Here is a 20,239-nt window from a genome sequence, read left to right on the forward strand (position 1 = left end):
CAAAGGTGGTTGGTTCGAATCCTGGTGTCCCATATGGTCCCCCGTGCCTGCCAGGAGCTATTTCTGAGCAGACAGCCAGGAGTAACCCCTGAGCACCGCCGGGTGTGGCCCAAATACAAAAAAACAAAACAAAACAAAAAAAACTAAAATTCAAAGGCTGGTTTCAGAGCAATAGTACAGTGGGTAGGGCTTTTGCCTTGCTCAAGGACAACATCAATATCCAGCATCCCATCCGCGAAAAGTAATTCCTGAATTCAGAGCAGGAGTAATCCCTGAACATTTCTGGGTATGGCTCAAAAACAAACAAAATTCACCAAAGGCAGTGAGTGAGCCGCGCTTCAGACTCCTGGAGGCTGAGCATTTCTAGTTTTTCTTCCTCGGTGTTGTTATTCCTCAGTCAGTTTTCTTCCTCAGATTGCCTGAACTTTTCTAAATGAAGTGTATGTATTTAGAACACTGTAGATAAAACAGGTACTGCGCAAGATCACCTGCTTTCATAGGAAGAAATATATGAAACAATGAGACTGTGAGAAGAATAATTTTGATACAGCAAAACAAGTGATAAGTCAGAAGATGCTCAAAGGAGCTGCCTTCAATTAAGCAGGTGTTTTCTACAGCAGTGTTTAACATATTTATGGAGAAGGCAGACAGTTAATTACTCAAGGAGCCCAGAGTACTTTGGGGCTCTGCTCACAAATCAACTTTGATTCTTCTCCAAATCTATAAAACTCAGTGAATTACATAAGGGAGAACTACAGGTAAGTTGGGAGTAAAGGAAGATAACTCAAAACTGCACTTTTTTTGAGGGACAAATATACCCAGTTGTCTTAAGGGGTCATACCTGGGAATGTTCAGGGACTATATGCATTGCTGTGATTTGAACTATTGTCAAAATGCATGAAAGGGAAGTGCCTTAACCTCTGTACTATCTCTGGACCAACACTGAGATCTCATTTGTTGTTTTATTTTGTTTTGAGGCCACACATGGCAAGGTGCTTAAGGATCACTCCTCTGTACTTGGGATTACTCCTAATAATGCTTGGAGAACCATATGCAATAAAAGGGACTGAACAGGTGTTAGCCACATGCAAGGCAAGTGCCTTAACCGTCATACTATCTCTCTGGCTCCTCTGACTTTTGTAAACTTTTGGTTCCTTTGTTGAATACACAAAACAATTTACAATAGATGGGAAAATAGGAATCTATACAGACTACAAATAATACTCTAGGAAGAAAAATATAACAGGCAAGAGCAATGGCTCAGGAGGCTAAAATGTATGCATTGCATACCGGATGCTGAAATTAGATCTTTGGCATCTCATTGTCCCCTAAGAGCTTTAAGAAATGATATTCAAGCATAAAGATGGGGAACAGAGACAGAATACAAAAAGTACTTGCCTTGGGGCTGGAGCTAGTACAATGATAAGGTCTTTCACTTGGCCTACCCGGGATGGAGCTGGGTTCAATTCCCGGCATCCCATATTGCTCCCTTAGCCGATCACAAGTGATTTCTGAGCAAAGAGCCAGGAGTAACCCTCTGAGTGCCACCAGGTGTGGCCCAAAAACCAAAAAAAAAAAAAAAAAAGTACTTGCCTTGCATTGAACTTAGTCTATATCCCCAGCACCACATATAGTCTCTCAATCACAGTCCTGGGTCACTCCTAAGCATAAAACCAGGAATGGCCCCTGAGTCCCCTCAACCCCATAAAGCAGTACAGTGTTGAAGGTTGCCCTATTTGGGTCTGTTGAGCTCTGTTTGGTGTGCTCTTCCCCAAACAAACACACCTACGTAATTAAAAAAAGAACTTAAGGTGTAAGGTTTATAAAGACACTATAAGGATTAAGGTATTTGCCTTGCATGTAGCCACCCCTGGTTCAAGCACCAGTATTGCATGGTCCTTACATATTACCAACTGGAGCGATCCCAAACACAGAGCCAAAGTAGCTCCTAGCACTATCAAGTATAGCCCAAAATTCACCCCACCCCCCAAAACATTTCTTTTCTCAAAATATAAACCTAATATTTCTAAAATACTAGTATCTACAACTAGATGAAGAACAAGAACAAATTCATAAATATAAAAAGATATAACGGATACTTGATCTCATGAAGCAGTGCTATATGACTCATCAATTTCAATTAAGATGGAATTATCCATTAAAATTTAAATCTGAGCTAGAAATAAAGTATACCAAGAATCTCTTCCAGTTCTTCCTCCCCTGTAAAAGAGCTATGAAAGCTATTGCCCTAGCACTCAATAAGATTCCAATAAGGCTACTCGCATGCAGTCACTCATTAGGAGAAGAGAGAAGCTCACCAGCTTGATGCCTGAGAGGACCTCCAAGAGAGAGATCAGGTTGTGGCCATCCCGTAGATCTTCGTAAAGATCATTGATGTGCTTGCGTACCTGTGCAGGAGAGACAATGGTTTTTACATGATCATAAGTCATTTCATTTTAATTAAACCACCATGAGATATAGTTAAAAGTTGTTGATAACTGAGTTTTGATCACACAATGTTACAACACTCATACCTTCACTAGTTACTTCTTGTTACCAATTTCCCTTACTTTCCCCCCTGTTCCTCCACCCCTAACCTGCCTCTATAACAAATACTTTTCTTCTCTCTCTCTCTCTCTCTCTGTACCCCTTTTTTTTTTCATTTTAGGCACCGTGGGTTTGCAATATTGTTTCTGAAGGGGTATCATAAATCATTTTATAACCTACAAAATAAGTTCTACTATTTGGAAAACACAAATTAAATAACTTTAAATTGAAATAATAATAAAAATCAGGAATTTTCATGATAAAATGATAAATAAGAATATGTACACATTTGTTATTCATTAAAGCCAGATTTATTACACATTCTAATCAACTCTGAACATTATTCTAGAAAGTTTGGAGAGGAAGATACGCAGCATTAATAATAATCCTGAAACAGGGACCAGAGCAATAGTATAGAGGCTAGGGCATTTGTTGTGCTTGCAGCTACCTGGATTTGATCCCCAGCATATCAAATGGTCCTGAGCACCTTCAGGACTAATTCCTGTGTGCACAGCCAAGAGTAAGCCCTGAGCATCACTGAGTGTAGTCCCAAAACAAGCAAACAAAAAAATCATCCTGAAACATTTCAGGTGTTGTTATTGAACAAAATTGATGCCGTGGCCAATGATGGACAGACAAATCCAGCTAGATATGAAAAACTCCCAATGCTGTCCAAAGGAAACAAAACTGTTACAAACCTAATTCCCATAAGCATACTATTTAACCCTTTGCTTGCTTATTTCTTTTGGGGGTTACATTTGTTTTGTTTTGGGGCCACACCTGGCCGTGCTCAAGGCTTACTCCTAGCTCTGCACTAAGGAATAACTAGGAGACAATAATAGGAGACAAGATGAGATGCCAAGGATCAAACCCAAGTTGGCTTCATGCAAAGCAAGCACCCTATTCACTGAATTATCACTCTGGCCTCTTTCTCTCTTTTTGAGTTGGGTCACACCCAGAAATGCTGGGATTCGAACTACCATTCATCCTGAATTGGCTGCATGCAAGGCAAAGGCCCTACCACTGTGCTATCTCTTCAGCCCCTGTAATGTTTATTTATTATCCTTATCCCAAACGAGAAATTGGGGAATAAAATGTTAGTACTTGCCTTACATGCAGCTGAACCCAGTTTTAATCCCTAGCACCAACATGATTCTTTTCTTTTTTTTTTTTTTTTTTTGGTTTTTGGGTCACACCCAGCAGCGCTCAGGGATTACTCCTGGCTCTATAATCTGAAATCGCTCCTGGCAGGCTCAGAGGACCATATGAGATGCTGGGGTTCAAACCACCAACCTTCTGCATGAAAGGCAAACACCTTACCTCCATGCTATCTCTCCGGCCCCACCAACATGATTCTAAGGTGCAGAAGGAATTATTCCCAAGCACTACCAGGTATAGTCCAAAGACCAAATTAAAAAAAAAGAAAACCAAAGAAGCTGAGACCCTGAGGAGTTACAGTCATACTGTGGCAATGGGCCACTGATACATCCCAAGACAAGTGAAAACTTTTTTGAACTAAAACTTCTTGAAGTAACATCCACAATGCATAATTAGATAACCAGTAAAATTTATTTAGGAAAATAAGTCAATTTAACATAAATAATTTCTTACACAATACTACAAAGTGTTATTTTCAAAAATGGTATCTTTTTTGAGCAAAGACTGGAAATGAACAGCAGTCTTTCCAACTGTAAAATTCAAGTATTAAGGGCCCGGAGATTTAGCACAGCGGCGTTTGCCTTACAAGCAGCCGATGCAGGACCAAAGGTGGTTGGTTCGAATCCCGGTGTCCCATATGGTCCCCCGTGCCTGCCAGGAGCTATTTCTGAGCAGACAGCCAGGAGTAACCCCTGAGCACTGCTGGGTGTGGCCCAAAAACCAAAAAAAAAAAAAAAAAAAAATTAAAAAAAAATTCAAGTATTAAAATATACTGGGATTGAGGCCGGAGAGACAGCATGGAAGTAAGTCGTTTGCCTTGCATGCAGAAGGATGGTGGTTTGAATCCCGACATCCCATATGGTCCCCTGGGCTTGCCAGGAGTGATTTCTGAGCACAGAGCCAGGAGTAACCCCTGAGCATCACCAGTGTAGCCCAAAAACCAAAAACCAAAATTATTAATAATCAAATTAATAAAAAATCAAATAATCAAATAGTATGATATACTGAAAGTAAAACTAGACATGCAGTTCAAAAAAGAAAACTAAGTTCAGAAATAAATTCACATATATATGTCCAATTACAACAAAGGATTCAAGATCATATTAGAGAAAGTCTCTTCAATAAAAGGTGCTGAAGGCTGGAGAGATAGTACAATGAATAGGGAGCTTGCCTTGCATGCAGTCAACCCAGGTTTGATCCCTGGCACTACATATGGTCCCCCAATCACCTCCAGGAGTTAGCCCTGAATGCAGAGCTAGGTGTGAGTACCAGCAGATAGAACTTCAAAACCAATGCTCCCACCCACCAAAATGTGAAAAAAACAGGAAAACCACATGCAAAAGAATGAAACTAGAGGGGGCCAGAAATATTAGTAGAGGATGTAAGGCACCTGCCTTGTGTGAAGCTGCTTCACTCATGACCAAGCTCTAATCTTTATACACATATGGTACTCTAGCACTGCCAGGGGTCACTCCTGAACACAGAGCCAAGAAAAGCCCCTAAATACTACCAAGTATGGCCCTAAATCTATCTACGCAACCACCACCACACACAGGACAGGACAGGACAGGACAGAAAAGGAAAGGAAAGGAAATTCTTCTTTTGTTTGTTTGGTTTTAGTTTTTGGGTCACACCTGACAGTGCTCATGGGTTACTCCTGGCTCTTTGCTCAGAAATCAATCCTAGCAGGCTCAGGGGATCATATTGGATGCCGGGATTCGAACCATCATCCTTCTGTATGCAAGGCAAATGCCCTACCTCCATGCTATCTCTCCAGCCCAGGAGATTCTTTTTTGAGAAGAAAATAATGGCTGCTGATATTTCCCTGGCAGTCTGTCTGTCTGGTCAGATACCTCTGTGGCCTTCTCAGAAAGGAAAGGGAAAGAGTTCCATTTCTGTAGCCCAAAGTCATCCTTGACCCCCTCCAACAGAAAGGGCCCAGCTCCACTAGTTAACCTTATCAAATTTCCAAGCCACCTAATTTGTTTGAGATTTATAAATTCTGGACCACATGGGCAGACACCTCAATGTCTTGTAATATCAGCCAGTAATATCACAGGAAATCTGATGGGGAAGTTATATAAGCAATTTACCCACCTTGGTGAGCCAAAACAACAGTACAGAAGGCTCAACTATCAACAAACCACAGCCCAGTGGTTTGGATCACTGTCTAAGTTATTAGACAGTGATTTTAGTAGTACCATGGAGAGATAAAAAGAAATCATCTCGAACTGACCTGTGTTAGTGTAAGATTGGATCATTTTAGTTGCCTTTGTGTTGTAACAAGTAATATGAAGTTGTTTTTATTTTTTATTTTTTGGTTTTTAGTCTACATCCAAAGAGGTTCTTAAGGATGACTCCTGATGGTGTAGGTGTACTCAGAAATCACTCCTACCACATAACTTGAATCATCTTGTTCTGCCTCATAAATTGAGTGGGGAATATTTGATGGTACCAAGAGCAAGTAGGCATATGAACATTGAGTTAAAAAAAAGATCAGATTTTAACACCAAATCCAAAGCCAACGACAACAGAATCAATACCCAATCTACAATAAGGTAGACACAGAGGGGATCACTTATGCTAGCAGCCAGGGAGGGCAGGGGAACGACGACAAAGAAGGGGGATATGGGATGCATGCTGGGAACAGGGATAGAGGGAGGACAACACTGGTGGTGGGAATGCCCCTGATTCAATGTCACTATATATCTAAAATATTACTGTGAAAGATTTGTAATTCACTTTGGTCAAAATAAAAATTATTTAAAAAAACAGAGATAAGTGCATAACACAATTGTCCATATTATTGTTTTGTTTTTTTGTTTTTTTTGGTTTTTGGTAAAGGGAAGGGGAGGGGAGGGGAGGGGAGGGGAGGGGAGGGAGGGAGGGAGGGAGAGAGAGAGAGAGAGAGAGAGAGAGAAAGAGAGAAAGAAAGAGAGAAGAAAGAAAGAAAGAAAGAAAGAAAGAAAGAAAGAAAGAAAGAAAGAAAGAAAGAAAGAAAGAAAGAAAGAAAGAAAGAAAGAAAGAAAGAAAGAAAGAAAGAAAGAAAGAAAGAAAGAAAGAAAGAAAGAAAGAAAGAAAGAAAGATGGGGGGGCCGGAGAGATAGCATGGAGGTAAGGCGTTTGCCTTTCATGTAGAAGGTCATCGGTTCGAATCCTGGCGTCCCATATGGTCCCCTGTGCCTGCCAGGAGCAATTTCTGAGCATGGAGCTAGGAGTAACCCCTGAGCACTGCCGGGTGTGACCCAAAAACCACAAAAAAAAAAAAAAAGAAAGAAAAGAAAAGAAAAGAAAAGAAAAGAAAAGAAAAGAAAAGAAAAGAAAAGAAAAGAAAAGAAAAGAAAGGAAAGGAAAGGGGAAGGAAAAGGGAAGGAAAAGGGAAGGAAAAGGGAAGGAAAAGGGAAGGAAAAAGGAAGGAAAAAGGAAGGAAGGAAGGAAGGAAGGAAGGAGGGAAGGAGGGAGGGAGGGAGGGAGGGAGGGAGGGAGGGAGGGAGGGAGGGAGGGAGGGAGGAAGGAAGGAAGGAAGGAAGGAAGGAAGGAAGGAAGGAAGGAAGGAAGGAAGGAAGGAAGGAAGGAAGGAAGGAAGGAAGGAAGGAAGGAAGGAAGGAAGGAAGGAAGGAAGGAAGGAAGGAAGAAAGAAAGAAAGAAAGAAAGAAAGAAAGAAAGAAAGAAAGAAAGAAAGAAAGAAAGAAAGAAAGAAAGAAAGAAAGAAAGAAAGAAAGAAAGAGGGGCCGGGCGGTGGCGCTCGAGGTAAGGTGCCTGCCTTACCTGCGCTAGCCTAGGAGACGGACCGCGGTTCGATCCCCCGGCGTCCCATATGGTCCCCCAAGCCAGGAGCGACTTCTGAGCGCATAGCCAGGAGTAACCCCTGAGCGTCACCGGGTGTGGCCCAAAAAACCAAAAAAAAAAAAAAAAAAAAAAAAAAAAAAAGAAAGAAAGAAAGAAAGAAAGAAAGAAAGAAAGAAAGAAAGAAAGAAAGAAAGAAATCACTCCTGGCAGGCTCAGGGAACTAACTATATGGGATGTCAGGGATCAAACCTGCATTGACTATGTGCAAGGCAAACGCCCTAGGTGCTGTTCTATCACTTTGGCCCCATCGATATGAAGTATATTTGTTTATGCCCCTTTGGAGGCAAGCTATTTTGGTGGGTAGATAACAGGCGATACTAGTGAAGAGAAGGTCACATTGATGGTAGAATTGGCGTTTGAAAATTTAATGTCTAAAATGATTGTATTATGAACAAGTGGTAAATCACTGTATAATAAAAATTAGAAAAAAATCTATCTGAAGAGCTTATGAGTGTTCCCTGAGTACAGAGCCAAGAATAAGCCCTAAGCACTACGAGGTATGATCCCAAAACAACACTGACGACAAAATGTGGCATCCAACATTATAACAGAATTTTTATTACAAAAATACAACACAGTTAACCTCAAGAGCATAGAAAATCACAATATGCAGTAAAATCATTATCCAGTAATGAGTTTTTGAGAATTTATTAACTTTATATGAATATATTTATAAATTAATTTTTATTAATGGCTGTGTTTACCAACCAGCTCACAAAATTCCTGAAAATTTAGCTTTTGTCTTTTGTGAGTTGTAAGATGGCTCTAACATTCCAGAAGTTTCGAGATTTTAAGACTCATCTCTCAAATTGGTCCAAGGTTTTAAGCTTAGAATCTGAAATACCCATAGTACACCACTTACAGAAATAAGCAAGTCAGGAGGGTTAAAAAGAGTAGATTTGGGCCCGGAGAGATAGCACAGCGGCGTTTGCCTTGCAAGCAGCCGATCCAGGACCAAAGGTGGTTGGTTCGAATCCCGGTGTCCCATATGGTCCCCCGTGCCTGCCAGGAGCTATTTCTGAGCAGACAGCCAGGAGTAACCCCTGAGCACCGCTGGGTGTGGCCCAAAAACCAAAGAGTAGATTTGAGGGGCCAGAGAGATAGCATGGAGGTAAGGCATTTGCCCTGCATGGAGAAGGTCGGTGGTTCGAATCCCGGCATCCCATATGGTTCCCTGAGCCTGCCAGGAGCGATTTCTGAGCACAGAGCCAGGAGTAACCCAAAATCCAAAAACAAAAACAAAAACAAAAAAAAGAGTAGATTTAAAAACTTCAATTTCATCTACGTTGAATTTAAAACTGGAGCCAAGATGCTACAAATGGAAATGTTCTTGAAACAACAGGAAGTAACAGAATTTAATTTGGGTCAGCTGAGAACATAGGTTTAAGAGTCATATGCCTAGAGGTGCTAGCTCAAGACATGGGAAATATTCAGATTTCTGGGTTAGAGGCAAGAAAGCAGTGTGCTAAAGAGCCTGGGGGAATAGACAAAATTAGAAAGCTGGAAATAAAAAAGCTATCAACAAAGAGGTGGGGTTAGTAAAAATGTAAGGGGAAAAAATGGAAATGTGACCAATGAAGGGGGATGATCGTCAATATTGATCCTATCAAAAAGGTATAATATTGGTACCAGTCCATCTAAACAGTGGAACTAGCTATCAAAAAAAAATCTGAGGATAAAGATCCACAAAGAGTAAGTTTACTTAGGAAGGGTATCATTATTTAACAAGTAGGCAATTATATATAAGGAGTAGAAATTCCAAGTAACTAGTGTAACTAGTGTAACTAGTGTAACTGAAGTTTAAATAAGACTGAGATGCAATTAGAGTAAACAAACCTCATAAATAATGATCTAGAAAGTCATGGCATAAATCATCACCATATATTTCTCTCAGATAACAAAGACAATGGAGTATTTTTCTCAGTATTTACCCAGCACTACTTTGTTAATTTCTTTTTGTTGTTGCTGTTGTTTGTATTGGGGCCACATTTAGACTCAGGGGTTACTCCTTGCTCTGCACTCAGAAATTACTCCTGATGGTACTCAGGGGACCATATGGCATGTCGGGAATCAAATCATGGTCAGCCTCATGCAAGGCAAGTGCCCAACCAGCTATACTATCTCTCAGTCCCTACTTTGTACATTTGTGGGGGGGGGGGTGCGGGGGTTGGGTCACACCCGGCAGTGCTCAGGGGTTACTCCTGGCTCCATGCTCAGAAATTGCTCCTGGCAGGCACGGGGGACCATATAGAAGGCTGGGATTTGAACCGATGACCTTCTTCTACATGAAAGGCAAATGCCTTACCTGCACGCTATCTCTCTGGCCCCTACTTTGTACATTTCTTAAACTGCCAGTATCCTTCTGACCTCTCCTGCAGATATAAATAAGCAAAAATTCTGTATACAAGTCTACACAGTATTTAGGGGATTTTAGTGAATTATCTCACATGGCTATAACAGCAGCTTCACAGAAGAAAGTATCAGTAATTACCAGAGATACCTACTCCCTCTGTTAAACTGGAGAGGCTCGAACATATAAAAGCAGAGAAGACTAAAAAATAATTGAGTTTAATAAATGTGTGTGGAAAAATGTAAAGTGGAGCAAGAAAAGCCTCTTCAGAAAGTGGTATTGGGAAAACTGGTCAGTTATATGCAGAAAAAATGAACTCAATCTTCATTCTAACACCATGCATAAAAGTCAAATCAAAATAGATGTGGGGCCGGGGAGGTGGCGCTAGAGGTAAGTTGTCTGCCTTGCAAGTGCTAGCCAAGGAAGGACCTCGATTCGATCCCCCAGCATCCCATATGGTCCCCCCAAGCCAGGGGCAATTTCTGAGCACTTAGCCAGGAGTAACCCCTGAGCATCAAACGGGTGTGGCCAGAAAAAAAAAAAAAAAAAGATGAATGACTATGTTATCAGATCTGAATCCAAAGGTACACAGAGGAAAATGTAGGCAGTCATGACAAATGTAGGGAAACAAATGAAATAGATGAATGACTATGTTATCAGATCTGAATCCAAAGGTACACAGAGGAAAATGTAGGCAGTCATGACAAATGTAGGGAAACAAATGAAGCTAAAGGCATCAATCAAGGAGGAACAACTGTGGGCCAGAGCGATAGCAAAGCACTGACTAGGAACCCCTGAGCGTTGCTGGGTATGACCCAAACACCAAAAATCACTCTTGGCAGACTCAGAGGACTGAAAGGACTGGAATACCTGTGCAAAACCCTCCTCCCCCGCCAACTCTATAATCCAAAAAACATAATGAAGTGTGGTCCTCAAAACAAAGCTCAAAATTTTTCTTCTTGATGGTTCTGGGATACATAGATCTCTTGAATCCATAGACTTACATTATAAATGATTTATATATTTCAGATGCTTAATTCTTAACAAATTTTTGGGGGATCCAGAGAGATAGTACAGAGGTTAAGACAATTATGTTGCATCCAGCCAACACTAGCTCAAATCCCTGTACCACAAATGGTCCCAGAATACTTCCAGAAGTCACTTTAGAGCATAGAACCAGGAACAATCACAGAACACTGTGGCCCAGTCACTGCCCTCCTCTGCCACCCCAAATCTCTTTTAGCATTGGATACAGAGTCCTCAACTAATAATGATTAATTTATTAATTCCAGAACAAAGTTTGCCAAGGAGGTATTTGGGAATCCAAGAAATCCTAATCTGATTTGATTAACCAAACCTAGAACTTCAGAGGTATAGTTATTTTGATTTTATATCAGTTTACTACAAAGTCAACAATCTGGGTATACTTGAGAATAAAGCAAGGAATGCCTAAGATACAGAACACAAATCTCAGTCCATAATTCTCAGCCTAAGGTTTCAAGAATTCCGATAAAAGGACAGATTTCTGAGCGCAGAGCCAGGAGTAACTCCTGAGTGTGTGGCAAAATAAAAAAAGTAGGGAAACAAATGAAGAAATTTGGAGTAGCAGGACATTTTTTTCTCCCTACCCTGTTTCCTTCCTTTGTTTTGTTTTTGTTTGGTTTGTTTTGGGTCACACCCGGCAGTGCTCAGGGGTTACTTCTGGCTCTATGCTCAGAAATTGCTCCTGGCAGGCTCAGGGGATCATATGGGATGCCAGGATTTGAACCAATGATTCTCTGTGAAAGGCAAACACCTTACCCCCTCCATGCTATCTCTCCGGCCCCTTAACACTAAAATTTTTTTGGTGGGGAGTTTTGGGCCACACCCAGCGGTGCTCAGGGGTTACTCCTGGCTATCTGCTCAGAAATAGCTCCTGGTAGGCATGGGGGACCATATAGGACGCTGGCATTCAAACCACCACCTTAGGTCCTGGATCGGCTGCTTGCAAGGCAAACGCCGCTGTGCTATCGCTCCGGCCCCTCAACACTAAAATTTTAACAGAAGAACATGAGGACACAAAAATATATTCACACACACACACACACACACACACACACACACACACACACACACACACACACACACACACACACGAAAAAGTAAAGGTAACAATTCCAGATTGTAATCAGGTAAATATTAATTGAGGAGGCACTAAATTGGTGTTATTTTAGGCAGACTGAATTTGGGGATAGTAATCCACTGAGAGAGAGCAATGTGAGCAAAGATAAGAGTCAAAATGGCGTGGCACCCAATTTAGCAAGACCTTACCAAAATGAGGCCAGTAGGCAGCTCAAAGATTTGAACTACATACCAAGGGGAAAGAAACCCAGAACTTGGTCCCCAGTACCATATGGTGATCCAAGGATCATTGGGTGAGCCTAAGACCTTCAAGCATGCAAAGTTGGGCAGAGCATCACTGGGAGTGGGACCCTGAACTCCCCGAGTACAGCATGGGAATTCACAAAACACTCACCTCTACCCCCAAATAGCACAGCATCTATATTTTAATATTTCAAATCTGCCTCTTTGAATGTGAGTGGGGAGAGAGGGCATGGGAGGGCAGGGGAAAGGAAGACTGGCAAAGGGGACTAGTCCAACTTCAGAGGTGCTCAGTGACTATTTCTAGTTTTGATGTTAGGAGCAAATTCTAGGGGTGGGTGCTCAGGATAGCATATGCAACGCAAGGAATTGAATCGAGGTTAGCTGCATGCAGATAAGTGCGCTATCTCCTGTGCTATATCAAGCTCTTCAGATTTCCTTCTTTCTAGTGATATAACCTTGAACAAGATATTTAAACACTATAATCTTCATATTTTTAATTGATAAAATGAACTAAGTAGTATCTACTAAACTTATATACAGCTTATATATATGTATATATAAAAAACATATACAACTATAAGAATACACAGAATAGGGGGCCGGGAAGGTGGCGCTAGAGGTAAGGTGTCTGCCTTGCAAGCGCTAGTGTAGGACGGACCACGGTTCGATCCCCCGACGTCCCAAATGGGCCCCCCAAGCCCGGGGCAATTTCTGAGCGCTTAGCCAGGAGTAACCCCTGAGCATCAAATGGGTGTGGCCTAAAAACCTAAATAAATAAATAAATAAATAAATAAATAAATAAATAAATAAATTTTAAAAGTCTCTTTTTATATTCATGTATAACAATAAATTTGGGGAAAGGAGGCTAAAGCCAAATCAGAAATGCTCAGGTGATCACAGGACCTGGCAGGGATCACAGAAATTGAACCAGGATTGCATACATGCAAGACAAACACCTAATCCCTGCATTATCTCTTTGGCTATAGTAATAAATTTTAAAGAAAGGAGTCTGTAAATTAATCTGTAAAACTAAAAACTTTTCTGAATCTCAGGAATCACCTCCATAGTGTCCTCACCCCAGCTTTCTAAGATAATAATAAGTATTAGTGTCCTTTCCAAGAATCTAGTCAACAAACTTAGGGATCATGTCTGAAGGAGAGGATAGACAGATCCAGGCTGAGAACAGTATCTTTGAAGGTGTCCTACCTTCATAAGGTGCTTGTTGACCCACTTGGTGAATGTCTTCTTCTGAACACGGTCTCGTTCATCTGTAAAGGAAACAAGAAAAGAAAGTGGTTTAGTGCATCAGGCACTAAACTATCATATCACTGCCTTTCCCACACCATATCTCCAGAATCACAGTTGAAAAGATGTCTTGTTGGAAAAGGTTGCATTGCCCTAACCACTCTTACTATTCTCAACATATTGTCGTTTTTTAGAGCAGACAGAATCAAAGGCTTCAAAAATTATGTCATCACCAAGATCCCATAGCATCATAATTCTCTAAGGGACACAGTGCTTCCCTGCTACCCTACAACAACAAAAAAAGACCGTGCGCGCGCGCACACACACACACACAAACTATTAAGACCAACAACAATACTAGTGGAGTAGCCTGACATTTGGGAAACTCACAGTGCAGTGGTTAAATGCCACTTTTCATATAATAAATATGTGGGCCAGAAGTGGTAGGGCATTTACCTTGCACCCGCTAACCTAGGACAAACCGCAGTTCAATCCCCCAGCATCCCATATGGTCCCCCAAGCCAGGAGCGATTTCTGAGAGCATAGCCAAGAGTAACTCCTGAGCGTCACCGGGTGTAGCCCCAAAACAAAAACAAACAAAAAGCCATATATAAATATGCCTAGGTAAGGCTCTGCTACTTCTGCGTCCTACTCATTTCTATGCATTTCACTATCTGGCAATGCCTGCTCCATGGAGCTCTCAGTGTCTCTCTCCCAAAGCTACCAATCCCCAGAGCAACTTCCACACTGCTAATCCAACAATCCAATCATTTTCTATTTATTTGACAAATATTCCAAATTTCACTGTCATGAACCATTCCTTACTGTCAGTTACTCTTCATAGATCAAGCCTACCTTGATCTTTTCTGACAACCTTGTTCCCACATGTATCATCTACATATATGCTAAGCATCTTCAATTTCTATCCAGTAACCTCAGTGCTACATCCTTGAACTCACTCTTTGAATATATGTTTATCTACTGCTTGGAACAGCCTTGTTTGACTTTCAGACTGGTGATATAAAAGTCAATCCCTATTATAGTGATACTATACTATTCTAGTGATTACCTAACAAAAAAGAACTAAGAACACACCAAAAAAAAAATGGTTTAACCTATCAAAGCAGGTGAGAGTGTCAAATCAAAGTAGATGAGAGAGCTACTAGAAGAGTGATTCTTGGAGCCAGAAAGATAGTATAGCAGGTAGGGCATTGACTTAGCAAGTGGCTGACTGGGGTTCTATCCTTGGCACTCATAATATAGACTTTTTGTTTTGCTTTTTACCGGAGGTTACTCAGGAGTTACTCCCACCTTGTTGCTTGGGGGTTGCTGCTTGCAGTACCTGGGAGATCATATGGTACTAGAAATCAAACCCAGGGTGTTCAAGTGCAAAGGTATCTGAGACCTGGACCTGTATTACAGATTCTTAATATAGCCACTGATCCCAGGGTTAATAAGTGACCAAAGATGAAATGGAAGAGGAAATGTGAGTCATCTAACACTTCCTATAAAATGGAATATATGTGGGAGGAGAAAAATATATATACCTTAAAAAAAAAGCTAAAAGGGGGGCACATCAGCACTAGTATGGTCTCTTGGAGCCCCACCTAGAGTGATCTCTAAGCACAGAGCCAAGAATAAGCCCTTGCAAGTGAGCACCACCAGGCATAGTCCAAAATCAAAAACTGCAAACGTGAAGGTTAGGGTTAGGGTTAGGGTTAGGGTTAGTTAGAGAGAAAGAGGAGAGTTAGTATCCTTATAAAAGGTACCCCAGAAAGTTCTTTTGCTCTTGTTGTGCTAGGAAAGGATACAGTAAAATGAGTTATCTCTGAACCTAAAAAAGTGACTCACTAGACACCAATTTTGAAGTTAGCTTGATTTGGACTTTTACACTCCATATGTGATAAATCTTTGTTATATAAGTCATAGTCTGATTTTTATTACAGTAGCCCAAACTAAGACACTATCCTTCTCAATGCTGCCAACAATCTTTCTTGACAAGCTGATTTATTACTGCCCACCTGAAAACCCTTCAGTGACTCCTTATTCTAAAATATAAACCATTAACATTTATTGAGTACCTCTTGTGTACTATACACCTCATAGCTACTGTTTCTAATCCCCAACATCCCTATAAGAGAGTTATGATTTTACTGAACAGATAAAAATTTAACAGGTTAGTAACCAGTTAGAAACTACAAGGTAAGTAATTAAGTCCTATATGAAACCAACTCTACTAAATCTTAAAATCTCTCAGGGGCCAGAGAGATAGCATGAAGGTAAGGCATTTGCCTTGCATGCAGAAGGATGTTGTTTCAAATCCCTGCATCCCATATGGTCCTCGAGCCTGCCGGGATCAATTTCTGAACACAGAGCCAGGAGTAACCCCAGAGTGCTGCCAGGGGTGACCCCAAACCAAAAACAAACAACAACAACAACAACAACAAACTCTACAACCCTAAATCAAATCAGTTTAACTTCCTTGGGTAAAATCTAAGATCTACTATGACATGATACCGACCTGCCACTCATCCTTCTCTACCTTTAAAAATAAATCTCAGGGGCCAGAGAGATGGCACAGCAGTAGAGCATTTGTTTTGCATGCAGTCAATCCAGGACAGATGGTGATTTGAATCCCGGCATCCCATATGAACTGGCAGGAGTGATTTCCGAACACATAGCCAGGAGTAACCACTGAGCCCCACCAGGTGTGACCCAAAAACAAACAAACAAACAAATCTCAGGGCTGGAGTGAAAGCACAAAAGAGAGGGAGTTTAATTCCTGTCATCTCTATGTTTTGTTTTGTTTTTTTTTTGGTTTTTCGGCCACACCCATTTGATGCTCAAGGGGTTACTCCAGGCTAAGCGCTCAGAAATTGCCCCTGGCTTGGGGGGACGGCCCCTGTCATCTCATATGCTTACTTGAGCACTACCAAGAGTAATTTCTGAGTGCAGAGCCAGGAATAATCTCTGAGCATTATGAATATAGCTCCTCCCCCCACAAAAAAAAAAACAACTATAACTTGTAGCTTAAGTGAACAATGCTGTTGCTCCAATATATATACACATATACTCTAGCATTTCAATGATTTTGCATTTTTGTTTTCTCTGCATGGAATACACTCTTTCTCAGGCCAGAGAGATAGCACGGAGGTAAGGTGCTTGCCTTGCATGCAGAAGGATGGAGGTTCTAATCCTGGCATCCCATATGTTCTCCCAAGCTTGCCAGGAGCAATTTCTGAGCATAGAGCCAGAAATAACCCCTGAGCGCTGCTGGGTGTGACCTCCTCCACACCAAAAAAAAAAAAAAAAAAAAAAAAAAAAAACACTCTTTCTCTAATAGCACTTAACTCATCTATTACCTCCTCTTTATACAGTAATTTAATGTCCCTTCTGTGCTTCTTGCATAGTTTCAGCTTGTTTATATGTCTATTCTACTCTACTTCTCTTCTATTTGAAAATGAGTCCAAGGTTGAAAGTTCACATGTGAGGTGCAATGTTGGTGTTTTGATCCAACACATAATCCAGGTACATTATAAATCATTAAAAAACAAACAAGAGGGAGCCAGAATGATAGCACAGCAGAGATGGCTTTTGCCTTGCATATGGCCAACCCAGGTTCGATCATCAGCATCCCATAACCCGAGGGCTACCAAGTATGGCCCCAAAACAAAACAAAACAAAACAAAACAAAAACCAAGAACAAGAGCCTCTGCTCCTTTCCTGAGGGAAAAAAATTCACAAGTTGTTTAAAAGTCCCACGTAGTACCAGGTATCTGGAAATGAGATATCTAAAAATGAGATACTTGAGTTTGAAGAAAAATAGAAGGTTCAGAATAGACCTGTTCTACAAGTTCATGAAATTTATAATCTAGTTGCAGGAAACAGTGCAGGTATATGCCTTCCTTGCAAAAAGACCATCAGAAAGAAGTTCAAATCCAATGTCTCAAATGCACTGAGTGTAAACTAGGAAGTATTGCATGAGCCTGACAACTTTGCTGTGTGCGATTCCCTGTACTAAAGCAATTTCTAACTGCTCCACTACCAAGCACACTCAAGTATATATAAGCACAAGAAAGAGTATAACTAATGGCGAGCATCACAGCCACCCCCTGCACGCACCACAATCATAACTTGTGTGCCTAACGAGTGTCAGCCTCAGAGAGCATGTGTAAGCACAAGTAAAGGAATGCAAACTTCAGCACTGCAACTGAACATGCAAGCACCATAACCTGGTGAGCTCCACAGCCAGGGGTGTGTGCATCCCCTGATCATCACAATAAAAATAAGAAGGGTGGTGAGGAACAGAATTGGGAGGGAGAGAAGAACAGATCAAGGAGACAGCTCAATGCTTCATGTAGGAGGCCTGGATTCTATCCACCAGCACCACAGAATCCTCCACATCCTAGCAGTGATCTCAAAGATGGAGCAGCAAATAGAATGAGTGGTGCTTGGTATGGTCCCCAAACCAGCAACTATATAGAACAACATGGGCTGAAGGTATTAATGTAGTAGTAGTAGTAGTGGAGAACCAATAAGAAGTAGAAGCACAGGGGCCAGAGAGATGTCATGGAGGTAGGGCATTTGCCTTGCATGCAGAAGGATGGTGGTGCAAGGCAGAGGCCCTACCACTTGTGCCACTGCTCCGCCCAGAATTTGACTTTTGATAAAAGATGTTAAGGAGAGTTCAAGATTATTCTAAAATTTCTTCAGTCACTGGGAGGGTGGCACCTTGTAATAAGGAAAATTGAAGGAGGCACAGATTGGAAAGAGTAGGTTTGGTAAAAGTAGAGGGAAAATGAGTCATTAAAGCAGCACCTTGCAGATGGTTGGAATCTTAGGACTAAATCTCAGAAGAGCAGACACAATTCAGGATAGAGATTTGAAGTGAATGAATCTGAGTCTGTGGAAAATACACAGTAAGTAGCCTATTTCAACAAATCTTCCTAAATCACTTTGAACACACCTGCCCTTCTATGAAATATCCTTTAGTGGCTTACAAAATACCAGAAGATTCAGTTCAAAGCTATGGAATTCATCCAACTTGTATTCACTATGTAATACAAGGCTGGAGGGAAGAAAGATAAGATAGGCCTCTGACCTATAAAGGAATTTACCATCTATTTTCACTTCCTACCTTATCTTTAGACTCTCCCCTGAGGAATAACTACAACTACTCTGAAGTCATTGTTTCAACACATACCTTGTACTTTTGCGCAATCTCTACCTTGACTGCCTCAACTTGAATACTTGCTTCTTCTTCTTCTTTTTTTTTAGCCACATCCAGCAAGCTCAGGACTTACTCCTGGCAGTGCTCAGGTTGAACCATATGGAGATTCAATTTGAGTCAGCTACTTAAAATCAAGTGCCCTACCTAATATAGTATCTCTTCAGCCCCAACTTTCCTCTTTATCTAATTTAGAAGCTTCCTTACTAAAACCAACTAACGTTCATTTCTCTCTTTAAACCTTTCTGGCAGGGCCCGGAGAGATAGCACAGTGGCGTTTGCCTTGCAAGCAGCCGATCCAGGACCTAAGGTGGTTGGTTCGAATCCCGGTGTCCCATATGGTCCCCCGTGCTTGCCAGGAGCTATTTCTGAGCAGACAGCCAGGAGTAACCCCTGAGCACCGCCGGGTGTGGCCCAAAAACCAAAAACAAATAAAAAGAAAAAAAAAAAAAAAAAAACCTTTCTGGCAATAGCTGTCACCTTTGGATGCATGTAAGTGCTAATGTTTATTAAATTTAGATGGCACCAAGTAGGTAAAAATCTATTGGTTAGGGGTCAAAAGATAGCTTAGACTGAAGCAAGACTTCAGACTTCAAGTCTTGCTTAAACTGAAGCAAGACTTCTTGGAAGTGGAGCTGGAGTGGTGGCACAAGTGGTAGAGCATTTGCCTTGCATGGGGCTAACCCAGGACAGACCAGAAAGTGGTGTGATACCCCCAGAGTCCCATATGGTTCCCCAAGCCAGGAGCGATTTCTGAGCTCATAGCCAGGTGTAACCCCTGAAAGTCACTGGGTGTGGCCCAAAAATCAAAAAAAAAAAAAAAAAAGACTATTGAATGTAACTCGAAATATACAAACAAAAAACCTACTGTTAAATATCTTTATTTGTAAATCCTGTATCTGGCACATTTAACTCTTTGAATTTAGAAATCATGTTAAATTTTCCTTAAAACTCCAGCACTGGGCCAGAGAAATAATACAATCGGTAGGACACTTGCCTTGCACCAAGCCTACTCTGGTTCGATCCCAACATTCCCCCCACCAATATCCAGCATTTAGGAGTCAGAGAGCACATTCCTTGAATGTGGCCAATTCTAGTGCAATTCCCCAGACTGTATATGGTACCCCACAAACTGCCAGGAGTCACTTCTTAGCACAGAGCTAGAAATAGCTCGGAGTATCACCAGGTATGCCTCCTGAGAAAAATCCAATTTATTTTGTTTTTGTTTTGTTTTGTTTTTTGTTTTGATTTGGTTTGGTTTTTGGGTCACACCCGGCAATGCTCAGGGGTTACTCCTGGGTCTATGCTCAGAAATTGCTCCTGGCAGGCTCGGGAAACCATATGGGATGCTGGGATTCGAAGCACCGTCCTTCTGCATGCAAGGCAAATGCCCTAAATCCACGCTATCTCTCTGGCCCAATACAAGTTATTAAGAGTGTAAGAAAGAGTCCAGGAATTAAGGCACTTGTCTTGCATGCCGCTGAATCCAATTCAATCTC

The 20,239-nt window shown here is 41.3% G+C and overlaps 1 protein-coding gene across 1 annotated transcript in view; it reads right to left on the reverse strand.

The window, feature by feature from the left end:
* Positions 1–20,239, reverse strand: part of MACF1 (microtubule actin crosslinking factor 1) — a 413,147-nt gene that overhangs the window by 237,721 nt on the left and 155,187 nt on the right. Inside the window, exons 3-4 of the mRNA XM_049774609.1 lie at positions 13,475–13,536; positions 2,319–2,408 (exon numbers count right to left, since the gene is read on the reverse strand). Coding sequence (XP_049630566.1) covers positions 2,319–2,408; positions 13,475–13,536 — 152 coding nt within the window. The remainder of the gene's footprint in view (positions 1–2,318; positions 2,409–13,474; positions 13,537–20,239) is intronic.

The sequence above is a fragment of the Suncus etruscus genome, chromosome 6 (genome assembly GCF_024139225.1).
Source record: "Suncus etruscus isolate mSunEtr1 chromosome 6, mSunEtr1.pri.cur, whole genome shotgun sequence".
Lineage (NCBI taxonomy): Eukaryota > Metazoa > Chordata > Mammalia > Eulipotyphla > Soricidae > Suncus > Suncus etruscus.